Source organism: Hydra viridissima, unplaced genomic scaffold (genome assembly GCF_058129835.1).
Source record: "Hydra viridissima isolate aposymbiotic clone 2 unplaced genomic scaffold, HvirCarnegie_v1 scaffold_120, whole genome shotgun sequence".
In the NCBI taxonomy this organism is placed as follows: domain Eukaryota; kingdom Metazoa; phylum Cnidaria; class Hydrozoa; order Anthoathecata; family Hydridae; genus Hydra; species Hydra viridissima.
Window position 1 is genome coordinate 17626 of NW_028324386.1, and position 19155 is coordinate 36780.

General features: G+C 34.6%; 1 protein-coding gene across 1 annotated transcript; it reads left to right on the top strand.

Annotated features, from left to right (window-relative positions):
• The first annotated feature begins 9140 nt into the window (after nt 1–9140).
• LOC149875883 (uncharacterized) lies at nt 9141–16424 on the top strand. Its single transcript, XM_090076083.1, has 5 exons — nt 9141–9213; nt 12465–15284; nt 15518–15583; nt 15843–15899; nt 16057–16424. Exons 2-5 carry the CDS (start codon nt 12494–12496, stop codon nt 16374–16376), a joined length of 3234 nt encoding a protein of 1077 aa, XP_089932209.1. The 5' UTR covers nt 9141–9213; nt 12465–12493; the 3' UTR covers nt 16377–16424.
• Nucleotides 16425–19155: the final 2731 nt, after the last annotated feature.

The window sequence follows — 19155 nt, forward strand, 5'->3', positions numbered from 1 at the left end:
AAAAGAAGGAAACTAGGCTAACTTTTCTAGTAGAATATTATGTTGTTGGTTTTGTATGCAGCCTAACTTTAGTTTCATCTATATTTTATTTTGCGTTTATCTTATATTTTATCTTGTCTTTTTGAGTTTTGTATTTTGTGATGTCAAGCTACATAATTTAAACTTAAAAGAAGAAAACTAGGCTAACTTTTCTTTGAAAAATTGTTCAAAAACTACCTTACACCGATAGAGATAGCTCACGAATTTAAAAAGTTGCATCTATTCATCTTCTTCTTCAGCAAAGTAAAGCTTTTTATGCACTTTTACTCTCTAACTTACCTATATTTGCGTAAAGGATTTTATTTAATTCAATTTAAACATAACTAGTAGAATATTATGTTGTTGGTTTTGTATGCAGCCTAACTTTAGTTTCATCTATATTTTATTTTGCGTTTATCTTATATTTTATCTTGTCTTTTTGAGTTTTATATTTTGTGATGTCAAGCTACATAAGCTAAACTTTAAAGAGGAAATTTACGCTAACCTGTCTTTGAAAAACTATTCAAAAACTACCTTTAACAAAGTAGCGAGGCTTTTTATGCGCTTTTACTCTCTAACATACCTATTTTTGCGCAAAGGATTTTATTTAATTCAATTTAAACATGCCTAGTAGATTATTATGTTGTTGGTTTTTTATGCAGCCTAACTTTAGCTACATCTATTTTTCATTTTACGTTTGTCTTATATTTTATTTTATCTTTTTGTGTTCTGTGATGTCAAGCTACATAAGCTAATGTTAAAAGAGGAAAGCTGCGCTAACCTTTCTTTGAAAAACTATTCGAAATCTATTTTTGAGATAATCTAGATTTAAAAGAGGAACACTACGCTAATTTTGCTTTGAAAAAACTCTCGAAAACTAACTTATTCGATAGAGATAGCACACAAATTTAAAAAATTGTATCTACTCATCCACTTCTTCTACAGCAAAGTACTGAGGCTTTTTATGCACTTTTATTCTCTAACATACCTATATTTGCGCAAAGGATTTTATTTAACTCAATGTAAACATACATAGAAGAGTATTGTTACCCGTTTGTTTTATGCAGCCTAACTTTAGTTTCATCTATACATTATATTGCGTTTACCTTATATTTTATCTTGCCTTTGTTAGTTTTGTGTTTTGTTATGTCAAGCTTCATAATCTAATCTTAAAAGGGGAAAACTGCGCTAACTTTTCTTTGAAAAAGTACTCAAAAAGGACCTAAATCGATATAGATAGCTCACAATTTTAAAAAGTTGCATATAGTCATCTTCTTCTTCAGCAAAGTATCGAGGCTTTTTATGGATTTTTACTCTAACTTTCCTATATTTGCGCAAAGGACATTATTTAATTCAACTTAAACATGCCTAGTAGATTATTATGTTGTTGGTTTTTTATGCAGTCTAAACTTTGTTACATCTATATTTTACGATTAACTTATATTTTATCTTGCCTTTTTGAGCTTTGTGTTCTGTGATGTCAAGCTACATAGTCTAAACATAAAAGAGGAAAACTACGCTAAACTTGCTTTGAAAAACTATTCAAAAACTACCTTTAACAAAGTAGCGAGGCTTTTCATGCACTTTTACTCTCTAACATACCTACATTTGCGCAAAGGATTTTATTTAATTCAATTTAAACATGCCTAGTAGATTATTATGTTGTTGGTTTTTTATGCAGCCTAACTTTAGTTTCATCTATATTATGTTTTAGGTTTATCATATATTTTATCTTTTCTTTTTGAGTTTTGAGTTTTGTGATGCCAAGCAACTTAAGCTAAACTTAAAAGTGGAATGCTACGCTAACCTTTCTTTGAAAATCTATTCATAAACTACCCTAGACAAAAGCTAGATTTAAAAGAGGAAAACTACACTATTTTTACTTTGAAAAAACTTTCGAAAACTACCTTAATCGATAGAGATAGCACACGATTTTAAAAAATTGCATATAGTCATCCACTACTTCTGCAGCAAAGTAGCGAGGCTCTTTATGCACTTTTTCTCACTAGTTTGCTTATATTTACGCAAAGGAATTCATTTAATTCAATCCAAACATATATAGAAGATTATTATGTTACGATTTTTTTTTTCTTTTATGCAGCCTAACATTTATTTCACCTACATTTTATTTTACGATTAACTTTTATATTACCTTTCCTTTTAGTGTTTTGTGTTTTGTGATGTCAAGCTACATAAGCCAAACTTTAAAGAGGAAAACTACGCTAAGCTTTCTTTGAAAAACTATTCAAAAACTACCTTAAACAAAGTAGCGAGGCTTTTTATGCACTTTTACTCTCTAACATACCTACATTTGTGCATAGGGTTTTATTAGATTCTAGTAGGTTATTACGTTGTTGTTTTTTTATGCAGTCTAACTTTAGCTTCATCTATATTTTATTTTACGTTTATCTTATATTTTATTTTGTCTTTTTGAATTTTGTGTTTTGTGATGTCAAGCTACATAAGCTAAACTTAAAAGAGGAAAGCTACGCTAACCTTTCTTTGAAAAGCTGTTCAAAAACTACCTTAGACATAATCTAGATTTAAAAGAGAAAGACTACGCTATTTTTGCTTTGAAAAATCTTTCGAAAACTACCTTAATCGATAGAGATAGCACAGGATTTTAAAAAGTTGTATCTAGTCATCCACTTCTTTCACAGCAAAGTAGCGAGGCTTTCTATGCGCTTTTACTCTCTAACATACCTATTTTTGCGCAAAGGATTTTATTTAATTCAATTTAAACATGCCTAGTAGATTATTATGTTGTTGGTTTTTTATGCTGCCTAACTTTAGCTACATCTATTTTTCATTTTACGTTTGTCTTATATTTTATTTTATCTTTTTGTGTTCTGTGATGTCAAGCTACATAAGCTAATGTTAAAAGAGGAAAGCTGCGCTAACCTTTCTTTGAAAAACTATTCGAAATCTATTTTTGAGATAATCTAGATTTAAAAGAGGAACACTACGCTAATTTTGCTTTGAAAAAACTCTCGAAAACTACCTTATTCAATAGAGATAGCACACAAATTTAAAAAATTGTATCTACTCATCCACTTCTTCTTTTTATGGATTTTTACTCTCTTATTTACCCAAATTTGCGCAAAGGACTTTACTTAATTCAACTTAAACATGTCTAGTAGATTATTAAGTTGTTTGTTTTTTATGCAGCCTAACTTTAGTTTCATTTATATTTTATTTTACGTTTATCTGATACTTTATCTTGTCTTTTTGTGTGTTGTTTTGTCAAGCTACATAAGCTAAACTTAAAAGTGGAAAAGTACGCTAACCTTTCTTTGAAAATCTATTCAAAAACTGCCTTAGACATAAGCTAGATTTAAAAGAGGAAGACTACGCTATTTATGCTTTTAAAAAACTTTCGAAAAATACCTTAATCCATTGAGGTAGTGCACGAATTTACAAAGTTGTATCTAGTCATCCACTTCTTCTATAGCAAAGTAGCGAGGCTTTTTATGCACTTTTGCGTTCTAATTTATCTCTGTTTACGCATATGGTTTTTGTTTATTTCTATGTAATGATATACAAAAGAGTATTTTGTTAAAGATTATGCTGCAGGAGCTGCGTAAAAAAACTCTGGCGACCTTTCCTTAAGAAAAAAGCAACTGAAAGACATGTGCGCCTTAGAAAATTCAAATCGCGATTCACCAAATTAAAAGACGAAAAGAACGAACTTTAAAAGCTCTCACTAGACATTTGTGTTTATGATAGGCAATGCAGTTTTTGATTTTATGCAGCCTAACATTTGTTTCATCTATATCTTATTTTACGTTTATCTTATACTTTATCTTGCCTTTTTGAGTTTAGTATTTTGTGATGTCATGCTAAATAAACTATACTTTGCTAATTTTTATTTGAAAAAATATTCAAAAACTACCTGAATTATAAGCTAGATCTAAAGGAGGAAAACTACGCTAACTTTTCTTTAAAAAAAATATTTAAAAACTACCTTAAACATAAGCTATATCCAAAAGAGGAAAACTATGCTAACTTTTCTTTAAAAAAATATTTAAAAACTACCTTAAACATAAGCTAGATCTAAAAGAGGAAAACTACGCTAACTTTTCTTTGAAAAAATACTCAAAAACTACCTTAAACATAAGCTAGATCTAAAAGAGGAAAACTACGCTAACTTTTCTTTGAAAAAATACTCAAAAACTACCTTAAACATAAGCTAGATCTAAAAGAGGAAAACTACGCTAACAATTCTTTGAAAAAATATTCGAAAACTACCTTTAAACATGATTTAGATTTAATAGATGAAAACTACGCTAACATTTCTTTGAAAAAACATTCAAAAACTACCTTTAAACATGATTTAAATTTAATAGATGAAAACTACGCTAACATTTCTTTGAAAAAACATTCAAAAACTACCTTTAAACATGATTTAAATTTAAAAAAGGAAAACTACGCTAACATTTCTTTGAAAAAATATTCAAAAAGTACCTTAATCGAAAGAGATAGCACACGAAATTAAAAAGTTGCATTTAGTCATCCGTTTCTTCTTCATCAAAGTAGCGAGGCGTTTATGCACTTTTTATTCTCTAAGTTATCTCTACTTACGCAAATGGCTTTTGTTTATTTCAATGTAAAACTTTTCAAAAGAGTATTTTGTTAAAGATTATGCTGCAGGGGCTGTGTAAGAAAACTCTGGTGACCTTTCTTTAAGAAAAAGCAACTAAAGTAGATGTGCGCCTAAGAAAATCCAAATTGCGATTCACTAAATTAAAAGACATATACAACAAACTTTAAAAGTGAAACTATTTTTACAAGCGTATTTGGTAAAGATGAAATGTTCTTATGACATTTTAACGTTACGAAAGGGATTTTCTTCTGTTCAAATATTTATTACAATTTAAAGTGTTAAATAATGTTACAGAAACGACCTAAAACGCCTGTTGTATTAATTTAAACGAACAAAATAGATAAAAAAAAAGAAAAACTATCATTAAAAAAAAAAAAGTAAAAAAAGAAAAGAAATAGAAGTTGAGGAAAAATAAAAATAAGAACTTCTAACAAAGAGCTCTTCTTTTTATTTTTCAGATTTTAGATGCTTAATTCCTTGAATGAAAAGTTGAACTGATGACTCACTACTAAGGTTGTTCCTAGCCTTCCGTTCTCAAACTAGGCCATTCTGAGAGGCTGTTTGATTAAGTACCGTTGATAGTAGTATCGCACGTAAGAGACTTCTAAAACTCTGATTATTAATTCCTGGAATGAAGAGATGACTTCATACTCACTAACGAGGTTGTTCTTAGCCATCCGTTCTTAAACTAAGCAAAACAGTGAAGTTGTTTGATTAAGTATCACAGTTTGCTGATTTGCACATGCACCATTGCCGAAACTGTGATGCTTGGTTCCTTGATTGGATTGAAGAAGCTCATCACCATGCATTTTACAAGCTGTCCGTTGTTATGTTTTGCAATTCAGTGGTTCTGTTTTGCAATTCATTTTCTGTTTGTTTAAGTATCATCGATGGTGGTGTCGTGCATGCAAACTTTCCGAAACTCTGATGCTTGTTTTTCTTGAATGGAGAGATGAGCTTATACTTTAGGTGACTTTTAAAACTGCAGTAATTAGTGCCTCGAATGGAAAAACGAACTCATTCATTACAGACCAAGGTTGTTCCTGGCCATCCGTTAACATATTAGGCAACAGTACAGCGAAGCTGTTTGTTTTACAAGCTTTTGTCGTTTCGAGAAATCACTACATTAAGCATTCGATGGTGATACACGACTGATGGCCAGGTTCTGATTTTCGAATGAAAAGAAGAGTCGCATCCGACCACCGGTCGGCTTTCGACGCAAAACAGCTGTACACACTCGTCCAACGATCCAGTGACTAACTGTTGCAACGAGAAAGTTAGCTTTATTTGTCGTGCAGATTGTCCGCTTTGACGTAAAATGCTAGAAATTTGCTGAACGCTCGGTTTGCGCCGCCCAAGAGTCATTCTGTTTCTGCGTTGCCAGCGTCTGTCGGCTAAATACAACTGTAGACTCCGCGCAAGCTTTTTCACCGCAAAAGTTGTACAGAGCCACACCGAAGGCTAAAATCGACTTTAAGGTCGAAGGTTAAAATCGACCCTAGAGGTTTGAAAACGACGTCACGAAATTTTCAAGACATCATCGAAGAAAATTACGGCGGCCAGATGCAACTCTTAGTACTAACTCTACTAATCTTAGTACGTTAAGCATTCCAGTCGAGAGATCAGACGTTTTTTCGTCACCTAAGAGACCGGCCGATGCGTTTGCGACGCTGCGGAAAGAAAGAAGATGGCAAACCACAGGGTTGTTACCGTAACAAACCTCCGTGAGTACCTCCATCTCGAGTGGCTTTTGAAGAAACGTTCGTTTTAAACTCAAAGGGATGGTTGTTAAAGCTCACAAACGCCTGGTTAACGATTTTCTAACGGCAGACACCGTGTTTACAATGGATACAGACCGATTAACTGAGCCCAAAGCGCAAGATCTATCAGAAAACTCCTCTAGGTCGATGCAACGAGACGACTAGACACGTGCGTCTAAAGGCATTTTACAATTGAAGGACGCCCCTCGTGGGCCCTTTAACCTTAACACTAAACTCCTGCTTGATATCCTCGTCCCCAGGTTTCCAAACCGTAACCCCAACCCCCTCTAATCCTAACCCCCTTACCCTCTAACTCTCCCCCCTCAAAAAAACAAAAAACATAAAAAAGCAAACAAAACGAAAAAAAAACTTGCTTCCCTCCTCACTTTTAGCTCTAGGATGCAACACCTTTTTGCCGCCCTCCGCTAGAAGGGAGTAGGGAGTAACGAAAGCTTGACATCAAAGTAGCGTTTCGTATGAGATTTGTTTGCCAAAATTTGAGCGTTTTTAAAAAAGCCAAGACTTCGTCAGAGGGGTTTCTTCTTTTCTCCTAAAGCTATCGATCGATTAAAAAGCTCAAAGCAAAGAAATTCAAAACAAAATACAAAAACGGGAAGTTTTAGTTTCTGCACCACAAGCCAAGCACTAGTTCAAACTGGAGATAATAAAAGGAAATCGAATGATCTCACTTCTCAAACCACTGAGCTGCCATTGGTCGGCAGTCTCTTGTTTGGAGACCATTGAGCTGCCATTGGTTGGCTGTTTAATCGTTGCGATTGGTCGGCAGTTTTATCGTTGGAGACCATTGAGAGATATAAAAGGAATTTTTTTTTTGAGCACAACATTAAACGTTAAATCGTTAGATGTTGTTATAAAGGCACCATTAGAATGCGATGTCCTCAAATATTTTCCTCGATATTTTAATAAGTAAACAAAAACAAAACTAAGTCTTGCAACTGGCGAAAACTTTCAATAAGCAAACAAAGCAACAACTTTCCTTTCGAGTTTTTTACATTTTAAACAAAAGACAAACAAAGAAAAAAAAAAAACAAACAAAAACAAAAACAAAAACAAAAAAACAAAACAAAAACAAAACAGAAAAGGGAGAATGAGTGAGTCGACTGATTTCGCTCAACTGTCTTAAACGAGAAGTCATAAACGTTTGCTTGTGCCAGCAAGTTGCAAATTAAGTTGTAAATGAACTGCACCGCAAAAACTTAACCACAGTTTATTAAGCATATTAAGCCTTTGCTGACATGTTAAGACATTTTAAGCCTTTGCTATTATCATGAGGCTTTTGCTCCACGAGCCAAAAAAGTACGCTAGAGTTGACAAACTGCATCGCGGTCGAAAAGTGTAATTACGCCAACACTTTTATCCGTTTTAAGCATTTCGTTTTCGCACGAACAACAATTAAAGCAGCTCGTTGAGCTTAACGACGTTCGTATTTTTTTTCGAAGCCAAAACTTCGGCTATAAGTAGAATGAAGAGGCACTTCGAAAAACAACAAAGCTGTTCGCAGTCGATAGCAACGAGCGACAACATCTCTGCGAGTCTGGCATCAAGGTAAACAGTTTTTTTACATTTTCATTTGTTAGTGCCACTTTTGCGTACATTATGTATTCAAAAATTTGTTGCTGACGCTAGATTTTTCGTTTTCAATGAACAACAGTTGCAACCTCTAGCCGTTTGCTAAAACAGCTTGCTAGGACAACCAAATCAATCATATGTTGTGAAAATTTCTTTTTGTTCAACTGACTAAGGAAGATCGAGCGAACGCTTTTTTTTTATAACTTGTTTGTATCATATTGCTATTAAGAAAACAGCGTTGTGTATACTAAACGTGACATAATTGGCAATTATCCGTAACTAAAAATAAGATAGAAATTACAAACTTGATACCATATTTTAATTACTCTAACAAAACTAGACGTCATCGCGTGAGAAAATAAATGTTCATAACACATAACCTATTTTTTTGTTTTTTTTTTCTTCTCTTTTTTCCTTTTAATCTCTTTTCTTTCGTCCAAAAAGCGTTTTGATTTTTGCCTCGCCACAAGCGATGAAATCGATAAAAAAACCTGCTCGGACATTCTCAATTCTCAACAACAAAAGCAATCAAAGTTCTAGCTCTCGAGCACGTGCGCCGACAGGTTGATGAAACCGTTCAAATATGCTCGATCGCTAGAATTTAAAGAAAGAAACAAGCCAGAAACAAACCAAAATAAAAAAACAAAAACAAAAATGGACATCTTTAGAACGCTTAAATTTTATAAAATATTTTCCTCTGCGTTTTTAACCAGCTAAACTGTCGTAAAGTTTTTTCGGTGCAGTTCATTTAAAAAACTTAGTTTTCAACTTTTAAACGTTTTAGACTTCTCGTTTAAGGCAGTCGAAAGAAATGAGTCGACTCACTCTCTCTCTCCCTATTCGGTTTTGTTTTTGTTTATTTGTTTTTGTTTTTTCTTCGTTTGCCTTCGTTTGCCTTTGTTTGCTTTTGGAAAAGTTGTCGCCATGCGAGACTTAGTTTTTTTTTTTTTTTGCTCAAATTGAGCACAAGTGAGTTTCTAGTCTTGAAAGTGTGCAAAGTGTGGGCCAATCTGGTGGCTGGAGTGATGACACGTGAATGCTGGAAATTCCAGACTTTGAGCGGATTCAGCGTACATAGAAAGAAAATGTAGCATTCACGTGGGTCTCTCCTAAGCGTGCCATTGGTCGGTCTGCTGTCCTTAAGTACCCCCCTCCCCCCCCTCAACGTCACGTTTGCTCAACTTTCTCGGTCTTTGGCGCCCAGAGAAAGCTTGAGGAAGGATAAAAAATGGCGAGGTTTCGGTACTGCGTTTTCTGTTTTTCTTATTTGTTTTTGTTTGTTTGCTTGTTTGTTTGTTTGTTTGTTTGTTAATTTTTTTAATTTTTTTTTTTTTTTTGTTTGTTTCGTTCGTTTGTTTGTTTGTTTGTTTCGTTTGCTTCGTTTGTTTTGTGATGTTTTGTTTTCCCTTCTTGATGGCACAAAACAGAAGCAAACAAGACTTTCGGTTATATTCGGTTATATTCGGTTCAATAAAAGTTTGTTGGTTTCTGCACAACAACAACAACAACCACAACAACAAAAGTCCCTCTGTCCCTCAAAAGCAGTTTCTCCTCTGTCCTAAAGAAGAGCCTCTTTGTAATCGATCTTGTCTGAATGCAGCTCTCCTTTTGCCTACAGGTTTTTATTCCAACCCTTTTGTTGTTGTTAGTGCCATGTTGTTGTTATTGTTATACTCTGTAAAAGCAGTTGTTGCTGTTGTACTTGTTGTTGTTGTTTCTAAAGACACTGTTGTTGCTGCTGTTAGCGCTGTTAGTAATCACCCACTTGGCTTGTATTTTTGTTTCTTGTTTTTGTTTTTTGTTTTATTTATAAACACTCTCTGAGTAAGTGATGCTGTTGCTGTTGTTGTTGTTACAGTTGCAATGAGTGTTTGTTAATGTTCCCCCACTTGGCTTGTACTTTTGTTTTCTGTTTTGTTTTGTTTTTTTTTTGTTTTTGTTTTTTTTTTCTCAACACTCTCTGAGTAAGTGATGCTGTTGCTGTAGTCGTTGTTATAGTTGCAATGAGTGTTTGTTAATGTTCACCAACTTGGCTTGTTTATAATCTATTTTATTTTATCAACACTCTCTGAGTCAGTGATGGTGTTGCTGTTGCTGTTGTCGTTATTATGCTTGCAATGGGAGTTGTTACTGTTCACCCACTTTGCTTGTTTTGTTTTTATTTCTTTATTTTATCAACACCCTTTGAGCCAGTGATGCTGTTGCTGTTGTTGTTGTTATAGTTGCAATGAGTGTTGTTAATGTTCACCCACTTTGCTTGTGTTTTTGTTTTTGTTTATCAACACCCTTTGTGTCAGTGATGCTGTTGCTGTTGTTCTTATTACAGTTGCAATGAGTGTTTGTTAATGTTCACCAACTTGGCTTGTTTATAATCTATTTTGTTTTATCAACACTCTCTGAGTCAGTGATGCTGATGCTGTTGTTGTTATTGTGCTTGCAATAAGTGTTGTTAATGTTCACCCACTTTGCTTGTTTTGTTTGTGCTTTTGTTTTTGTTTATCAACACCCTTTGAGTCACTGATGCTGTTGCTGTTGGTGTTATTATAGTTGCAATGAGTGTTAATGTTCACCCACTTTGCTTGCTTTATTTGTTTGTTGCTTTTTTTTTTATCAACACCCTGCGAGTTAGTGATGCTGTTGCTGCTTTTGTCATTTTACTTGTATTTATAGTTGTTACTGTTCAGCCACTTTGCTTGTTTTTTAATCTGTTTTATTTTATCACCACTCTCTGAGTCAGTGATGATGTTGCTGATGCTGTTGTTGTTATTTTACTTGCAATGATAGCTGTTACTGTTCAGCCACTTTGCTTGTTTTGTTTGTTTGTTTGTTTGTTTTTTTTATCAATATCCTCTGAGTAAGTGATGCTGTTGCTGTTGTTGTTGTTATAGTTGCAATGAGTGTTTGTTAATGTTCCCCCCCTTGGCTTGTACTTCTGTTTTCTGTTTTGTTTTGTTTTTGTTTTTTTTGTTGTTTTTTTTCTCAACACTCTCTGAGTAAGTGATGCTGTTGCTGTAGTCGTTGTTATAGTTGCAATGAGTGTTTGTTAATGTTCACAAACTTGGCATGTTTATAATCTATTTTATTTTATCAACACTCTCTGAGTCAGTGATGCTGATGCTGTTGTTGTTATTATGCTTGCAATAAGTGTTGTTAATGTTCACCCACTCTGCTTGTTTTGTTTGTGCCTTTGTTTTTGTTTATCAACACCCTTTGAGTCACTGATGCTGTTGCTGTTGGTGTTATTATAGTTGCAATGAGTGTTAATGTTCACCCACTTTGCTTGCTTTATTTGTTTGTTGCTTTTTTTTTTATCAACACCCTGCGAGTTAGTGATGCTGTTGCTGCTTTTGTCATTTTACTTGTATTTATAGTTGTTACTGTTTAGCCACTTTGCTTGTTTTTTAATCTGTTTTATTTTATCACCACTCTCTGAGTCAGTGATGATGTTGCTGATGCTGTTGTTGTTATTTTACTTGCAATGATAGCTGTTACTGTTCAGCCACTTTGCTTGTTTTTTTTTTGTTTTTGTTTTGTTTGTTTGTTTGTTTGTTTTTTTATATATCCTCTGAGTTAGTGATGCTGTTGTTGTTATTATGCTTTCAATGAGAGCTGTTACTGTTCACCCACTTTGTTTGTTTATAATCTGTTTTATTTTATCAACACTCTCTGAGTCAGTGATGCTGATGCTGATGCTGTTGTTGTTATTATGCTTGCAGTGAGAGTTGTTACTGTTCACCCACTTTGCTTGCTTATTGTCTATTTTATTTTGTCAACACTCTCTGAGTCAGTGATGCTGATGCTGATGCTGTTGTTGTTATTATGCTTGCAATGAGAGTTGTTACTGTTCACCCAATTTGCTTGTTTTGTTTTTTTATTTGTTTTTTTGTTTGTTTTTGTTTTGCTTGTTTTTTTTTATCAATACCCTCTGAGTCAGTGATGCTGTTGCTGTTGTTGTTGTTGTTGTTATAGTTGCAATGAGTGTTTGTTAATGTTCCCCCACTTGGCTTGTACTTTTGTTTTCTTTTTTGTTATGTCAACACTCTCTGAGTCAGTGATGCTGATGCTGTTGTTATTATGCTTGCAATGAGAGTTGTTACTGTTGTAGTTATGTCTGTCATTTGTCCTTGTTAGCAAGTTCTATTTGCCCTCTCTTGCCTTTTTTCAACACAGTTTCTTTCTTTGAGTCATATGGTTGCGAGATCCTCTCAAACTCCATCTCTTTATTTATTTGTTTCTTTTTTTTTTTTTTTTTCTCATTCTCCTTCTCATAATAGCAATCACTGCTGCCACCATGCATGTAATGCTAGTTGCTCTCATTCTTTTTCATTTGCTAGTGGAAACTTTGTTTCTTCTTGTTGCTCTCTTTTCTTTCTTTTTTCTCTTTTGCAGAGGATTCGAAAAAACACAGCTCTTCCCTGCAGTTGTAAACATTCCAGGATTCCAGGATGCAGGCAGAAGAAAAACACTCTCACTAACTGTCTTCTTTTTTTTAGCATAAACCGTTGCAAACAAACACCTGAACATGTCTTCTTCACAAGAAAACAACACTGTTGTTGCCCCTTCTCCGAACTCTAAAGCGAAAAAAAAGAAAAGAAGGCAGTCACAAGAACAGAGAGACTTAAAGCTCAAAAACAAAGTCAGGGCCGCATTAGTTGCAGCGTGTGGCTCCGTAAACAGGGTTGTACCTTTCTATGGTACCAAGAAGAGGTACGCTGTTAGCTGTCCGATGCCTTTGTGCAAACATTCCTCCACAAGCATTAAAAGACACTTGACTAAAAAAGATCATTCTTGGACTTTGGATGAAGCTTCCATCTTTTACTCTGCAATGGTCAGGAAGTTTCAGCATGCTCGTCTCGAACGCAAGTCCGGCTGTCCAAAACCTTACCCCTGTTTGCAATGTTGGAAGTATTACGACCGACTGGACATACACTTGAAAGAGACTCATTTCTACGATTCCAAGACGATCAAACAAAAGATTGCAGAGGCAAAGCGATACGACAACGACAAGCTCTATGTCCCTCAATTTATTCGACCTGCCTTCTTTGGTATTAAGCCAGTAGCTGAACAAGCGTCTGCATCAGGCTCTGCATCCTCTGCTCCTGGGCCTTCCTCCTCTTTTTCTTCTCCGGTTCTTTCCTCTGATCCTCTTTTAAGCTTGCCCTCATCAGTTGCTGGTTCGTCCGAGGCTCCTTCTGCAAACCACTGCACCTCTGTAGAAAACAAAGAGCTGAACACCGAATCCGTCCTAGACTCTGATTTTAATTCCTTAAAGCACTTGGTTTCCAACTCCTCCGTCTTGACAGAAGATAAGAGACTCTTGTTTCAGCTGGACAAAGATGCTTTTCACTTTTATTACCAGTCAGCAGATGAGCTCTTCAGAGATTTTGAAAAGTGGCTTGTGGTAGCCAACAACAACACTTTGTCACAAGCAAAGATCTACAAAAATGCAGTTGTTGAAATATTGACATGTTGTGACAGCACGCTGACGCTGCACCCGAACGCTCTCACCAATTCCAACGTTTTGGAGGATAGATACTTTTCCATGCACTTTAAAAACATTCAGCTCAATTCCAAGCTGAGTGAACTTGACCAAACAAAAGCCATGTCTTGTCACACGTTGTACAACCGCCTTGTCTACCTTTGTCTCCTGTTTCGTTTCAGTGAAGCCAGGAATGTCTATTTCGGACTTTCTCATGAGGCCATCCGACGTTTGCGCTGCAAGGTGGAGGAGTTACAAAAAGTGCTGAGGCCCTTTCGTTCTTTGAGGAGGAGCCTTGTGAAAAGCAAAAAATGCATCAACATCATCAATGTCAGTTTGCTGAACGAATATGGCAAGTCTGCATACGTAAGACAGTTAGTGGAATCGATTAGAAAGCCGTCTCTTACACCGACTAGAGACAATGCTGTGTCTCTACGAAACCATCTTCTGCTCTCTGTCACTGTAATTAACAGTTTAAGAAAATCTAACATTGCTCTTTTAAACATTAGAGACTACATGGCTGCTGAGAAGAGTGAGTGTGGATATTGCATTGTGCAAGAGCGCTACAAAACAGCATACAAGTACGGAGCCAAAAACATTCTAGTGCCGAACGACTTGAAAGTGTTGATCGATATTTATTTGCTGAGATACAGAGACCTTCTTGTCAACGACTCTCACTACATGGCTGCAGACACCAAGACTGTTTTGGAGTTGAGCGACTGCTACAGGCCCCTTTTTCCATCGATGAGACCCAACAAAGACGAATGTGTGACACTCGGTGCAACTAGAGTGCCTGTTTACCAGATGGGTTCCTCTGCTATCTCCTCTTGCCTGACGTCCTGCTTCAGAAAAAGCCAAGTAAACATTCCCATGAAGCGTCTTACTCCCACTTGCATTCGCGGTTCGATAGCCACTTACTTTGCCAACAACAGCAAAGAAGATCGCGAGCGGTTTGCTACACTCTACATGAAGCACAGCAGGAACACAATGGATAGCTTTTATGTGTCCCAGTGGAACGCTGCAGAGGAGTTGCGCTTTGCCCTGGGCATCGGACAGTCCTTCGGAGTCATAGAGTCTTTGACTGTTGAAAAGTCTGAGAGACCACCAAAGAAGGAGAAGGATGTGATGGACTGGCTCCAAACTAATGCAGAGGAGTACGGTTTTCATGAGGTTGAGGACATCTTTGAGGAAGATTTAGACTCCGGTTCTGACTCTGAAGAATGTGCTGCTACTTTCAGCTGTACCACAGTGGTTCCGTTTTCTCCAGCTGTAGAAAACAATGTTCCTTTAGAGGATAGCAACGACCATGCCGTAGATTTCTTGTGTGAACCTACCTCAACTCCTGTTTCGTCTGTTCCATCTGAACAAACAATCGCTGGTCCAGTTCTTGAACTATCCCCTGCTCTTGCACAACTAGTTCCTAACGAACAAGCTGTTTGTATGGATGTAGATCAGACTCTAGCTGTTCCTGTTGGCACAGCTTGTTCTCCTCTTGCATTAACATTATTTCCTGATGAACCGGATTTTATTGAACACCATGCAAAACTTTCTCCAGTTTACTTTAATGAGCAAGTGGTTGCCAAACCTGTTTCTGCTTCTCCTTCTCAGCAAGTCGCTTTCTGTCCTTCAAAAGAGGTCTTTTCTGTTCCTCTGACTCCTAGCCTTGTTGCTTTTCAGCAAACATTGGCCAAACCCAGTTTGTTTCTTTCATCTGATCCAGTTTCAGCTGTTCCTGTCCAACAGGCTGGTACTGTTCTTGCAAAGCAGCTCTCACCTTATGCTGTTCAATCTGTTGGTAGCCTATTTAGCCAAAGTCTTGCCTCTACATCCAGAGGTAAATTCTTTTTGATTTTTGATTTTTGATTTTTATGCAAATCTCAACACGCTTTCAAAAAATGAAAATGCCCAAATCAACTCCTTGCCCTATTGTTATTGTTAGAGCTGTAAAAAAAACAAAACAAAACAAAAAAACAACACAGAAGTGTGTATGTATTTGTTGCAGGACTAATTCTGTGATTGCTTAAATGTTTATACAAGTGAATGATACTAAAACTGATTATGTTTTAGAAGTAAAAGATCCAAGAAGAAAAAAAATCAAGTTGGAAATGCCATCTTTCACTCAAGAACTCATCGGTAATGTAAAACCTAATTTATACAAAGATATATAAACACAAACCTCTTCTTGCACAATTTCAGATGGTTAACTGTTAACAAAAACTAGCCATCATTGCTAAGTGCACTTTTAGAAAGTTGTGTCTACCCGATTTCTAATGATGAAGTTAGAAACATCACCGTTAGAAATCATGCACAGCTTGTTATCATCTCTAACACTTAGAAACTGTTGATGGTTTTTATGAATTAGAAAAATGAACATGGTTTTATTTTATTTCAGGATCAACTCAGCCAAGAACAAAGGAAAACAAAGCAGAAGTTAGCCAATGCCATTTAGGTAATCTTTCAAAAACCAGTTATTGCTATCAGTGCAAACAATAAGGTCAACAAAAAAAAATAAATAAAAAAACAGAATAAATCTTGTCTTACTTCAGAACCAAATGAATATTTGATTTAATCACTTTGTGTTATGACTTGAGTTTGTAAAATTTTAGATGAAATAGTTGAAGAGCTGAATGCTTGCCCTGGCCACAACGAATGGTTCAACACCAGAAGTTTTCCACGATGTGCAGCTTTGGTGTTGGCATACATCTTGCAAGACGTGTTTACAGATGTAAGCTCAAGTTGCTCGTACAAAGATTACCTTGGCATCTTGGCAAATCATAGCAGTGACAAGCTCATTCATGTCTTGCAAAAGTACTCCTACCAAAGCCATATTAAAGACAAAATTAAAAACATGAAGCTAAAAATTCAAAAAGAGGGTAGTTTAGAAAAGTTTGTTCAATATGGCAATATCGTGAAACCATTTATGTAGTTTAGATAAGTTTGTTCAGTTTGGCAATAAAGATGGGCCTTTTGTGTAGTTTGTTTTATCTATGCTTTTGCAAATATTTTTATCTGTTTCGCTAAAGACATAATAAACAAGAAGTTCTGTTAAACTGTTCTCACATTTCTTATTTAAAGATAGTTCAAACTTTTTTTTATCTTTAAAAAAAAAAAAAAGAAGTCGTTTTGTTATTCTGTGAAAACTTTTAATAGAGTTGCATTTAGAATTACTTCTGATGTTTTTAAGAGTTTGTTAAAAAGCAAAATAATATTTCCTGTGATGTTAAACTGCATAAGTGAAATTTAAAAAAGGAAAACTGCTCCAACCATTTTTCGGAAAAAGAAATCAAAAAGTTCCTTATTTTAAAAGATCTAGACATCCATTTCTTCTTCAGCAAAATAGCGAGGCTTTTTTATGAACTCTTACTCTCTATTTTTTCATATCTTTACACAAAGGATTTTGTTTAGATCAATGTAAACATACATAGAAGTATATTATGTTTTTTTTTTTTTTTTGTTTTTATGCAGTCTAACTTTTGTTTCACTTCTATTTTATTTTACGTTTATCTTGTATTTTATCATGCCTTATTGGTTTTTGCGTTTTGTGATGTCAAGCTGCGTAAGCTAAACTTAAAAGGGGAAAACTACGCTAACTTTTCTTTGAAAAAATATTCAAGAAGTACCTTAAACGAAAGAGAAAGCACACGAATCTTGCCATCCAATTCTTCTTCTGCAAAGTAGCGAGGCTTTTTATGTACTTTTGCTCTCTAATTTATCTCTATTTACGCAAAGGGTTTTATTTCAATGTAAACACGTATAAAAGAATACTTTGTTAAAAATAATGTTAAAGGAGTTGCGTAAAAAAAAACGTCTGAATAAAGTTTCTTTACAAAAAAAACAACTAAGAAACAAGCGCGCCTAAGAAAAACCAGATCGCGATTCACTAAGTCAAAAAACGAAAGAAACAAAGTTTAAAAGGTCTTTCTAGACAACAAATTCTATTTTTGGCAATGCAGTTTTTGTATTTATGCAACCTAACTTTTGTTTGACTTCTATTTTATTTTACGTTTACCTTGTATTTTATCTTGCCTTTTTGTGTTTTGTGATGTCAAGCTACATAATCTAAACTTAAAAGAAGGAAACTAGGCTAACTTTTCTAGTAGAATATTATGTTGTTGGTTTTGTATGCAGCCTAACTTTAGTTTCATCTATATTTTATTTTGCGTTTATCTTATATTTTATCTTGTCTTTTTGAGTTTTGTATTTTGTGATGTCAAGCTACATAATTTAAACTTAAAAGAAGAAAACTAGGCTAACTTTTCTTTGAAAAATTGTTCAAAAACTACCTTACACCGATAGAGATAGCTCACGAATTTAAAAAGTTGCATCTATTCATCTTCTTCTTCAGCAAAGTAAAGCTTTTTATGCACTTTTACTCTCTAACTTACCTATATTTGCGTAAAGGATTTTATTTAATTCAATTTAAACATAACTAGTAGAATATTATGTTGTTGGTTTTGTATGCAGCCTAACTTTAGTTTCATCTATATTTTATTTTGCGTTTATCTTATATTTTATCTTGTCTTTTTGAGTTTTATATTTTGTGATGTCAAGCTACATAAGCTAAACTTTAAAGAGGAAATTTACGCTAACCTGTCTTTGAAAAACTATTCAAAAACTACCTTTAACAAAGTAGCGAGGCTTTTTATGCGCTTTTACTCTCTAACATACCTATTTTTGCGCAAAGGATTTTATTTAATTCAATTTAAACATGCCTAGTAGATTATTATGTTGTTGGTTTTTTATGCAGCCTAACTTTAGCTACATCTATTTTTCATTTTACGTTTGTCTTATATTTTATTTTATCTTTTTGTGTTCTGTGATGTCAAGCTACATAAGCTAATGTTAAAAGAGGAAAGCTGCGCTAACCTTTCTTTGAAAAACTATTCGAAATCTATTTTTGAGATAATCTAGATTTAAAAGAGGAACACTACGCTAATTTTGCTTTGAAAAAACTCTCGAAAACTAACTTATTCGATAGAGATAGCACACAAATTTAAAAAATTGTATCTACTCATCCACTTCTTCTACAGCAAAGTACTGAGGCTTTTTATGCACTTTTATTCTCTAACATACCTATATTTGCGCAAAGGATTTTATTTAACTCAATGTAAACATACATAGAAGAGTATTGTTACCCGTTTGTTTTATGCAGCCTAACTTTAGTTTCATCTATACATTATATTGCGTTTACCTTATATTTTATCTTGCCTTTGTTAGTTTTGTGTTTTGTTATGTCAAGCTTCATAATCTAATCTTAAAAGGGGAAAACTGCGCTAACTTTTCTTTGAAAAAGTACTCAAAAAGGACCTAAATCGATATAGATAGCTCACAATTTTAAAAAGTTGCATATAGTCATCTTCTTCTTCAGCAAAGTATCGAGGCTTTTTATGGATTTTTACTCTAACTTTCCTATATTTGCGCAAAGGACATTATTTAATTCAACTTAAACATGCCTAGTAGATTATTATGTTGTTGGTTTTTTATGCAGTCTAAACTTTGTTACATCTATATTTTACGATTAACTTATATTTTATCTTGCCTTTTTGAGCTTTGTGTTCTGTGATGTCAAGCTACATAGTCTAAACATAAAAGAGGAAAACTACGCTAAACTTGCTTTGAAAAACTATTCAAAAACTACCTTTAACAAAGTAGCGAGGCTTTTCATGCACTTTTACTCTCTAACATACCTACATTTGCATCTCTCT

Excerpts from the sequence above, each read along its gene's own strand:
- LOC149875883 (XM_090076083.1), top strand. The coding sequence starts at position 12,494 with ATGTCTTCTTCACAAGAAAACAACACTGTTGTTGCCCCTTCTCCGAAC. Across the intron at positions 15,584-15,842 it reads TTTCACTCAAGAACTCATCG|GATCAACTCAGCCAAGAACA; the intron begins GTAATGTAAAAC and ends ATTTTATTTCAG. Across the intron at positions 15,900-16,056 it reads AGTTAGCCAATGCCATTTAG|ATGAAATAGTTGAAGAGCTG; the intron begins GTAATCTTTCAA and ends GTAAAATTTTAG.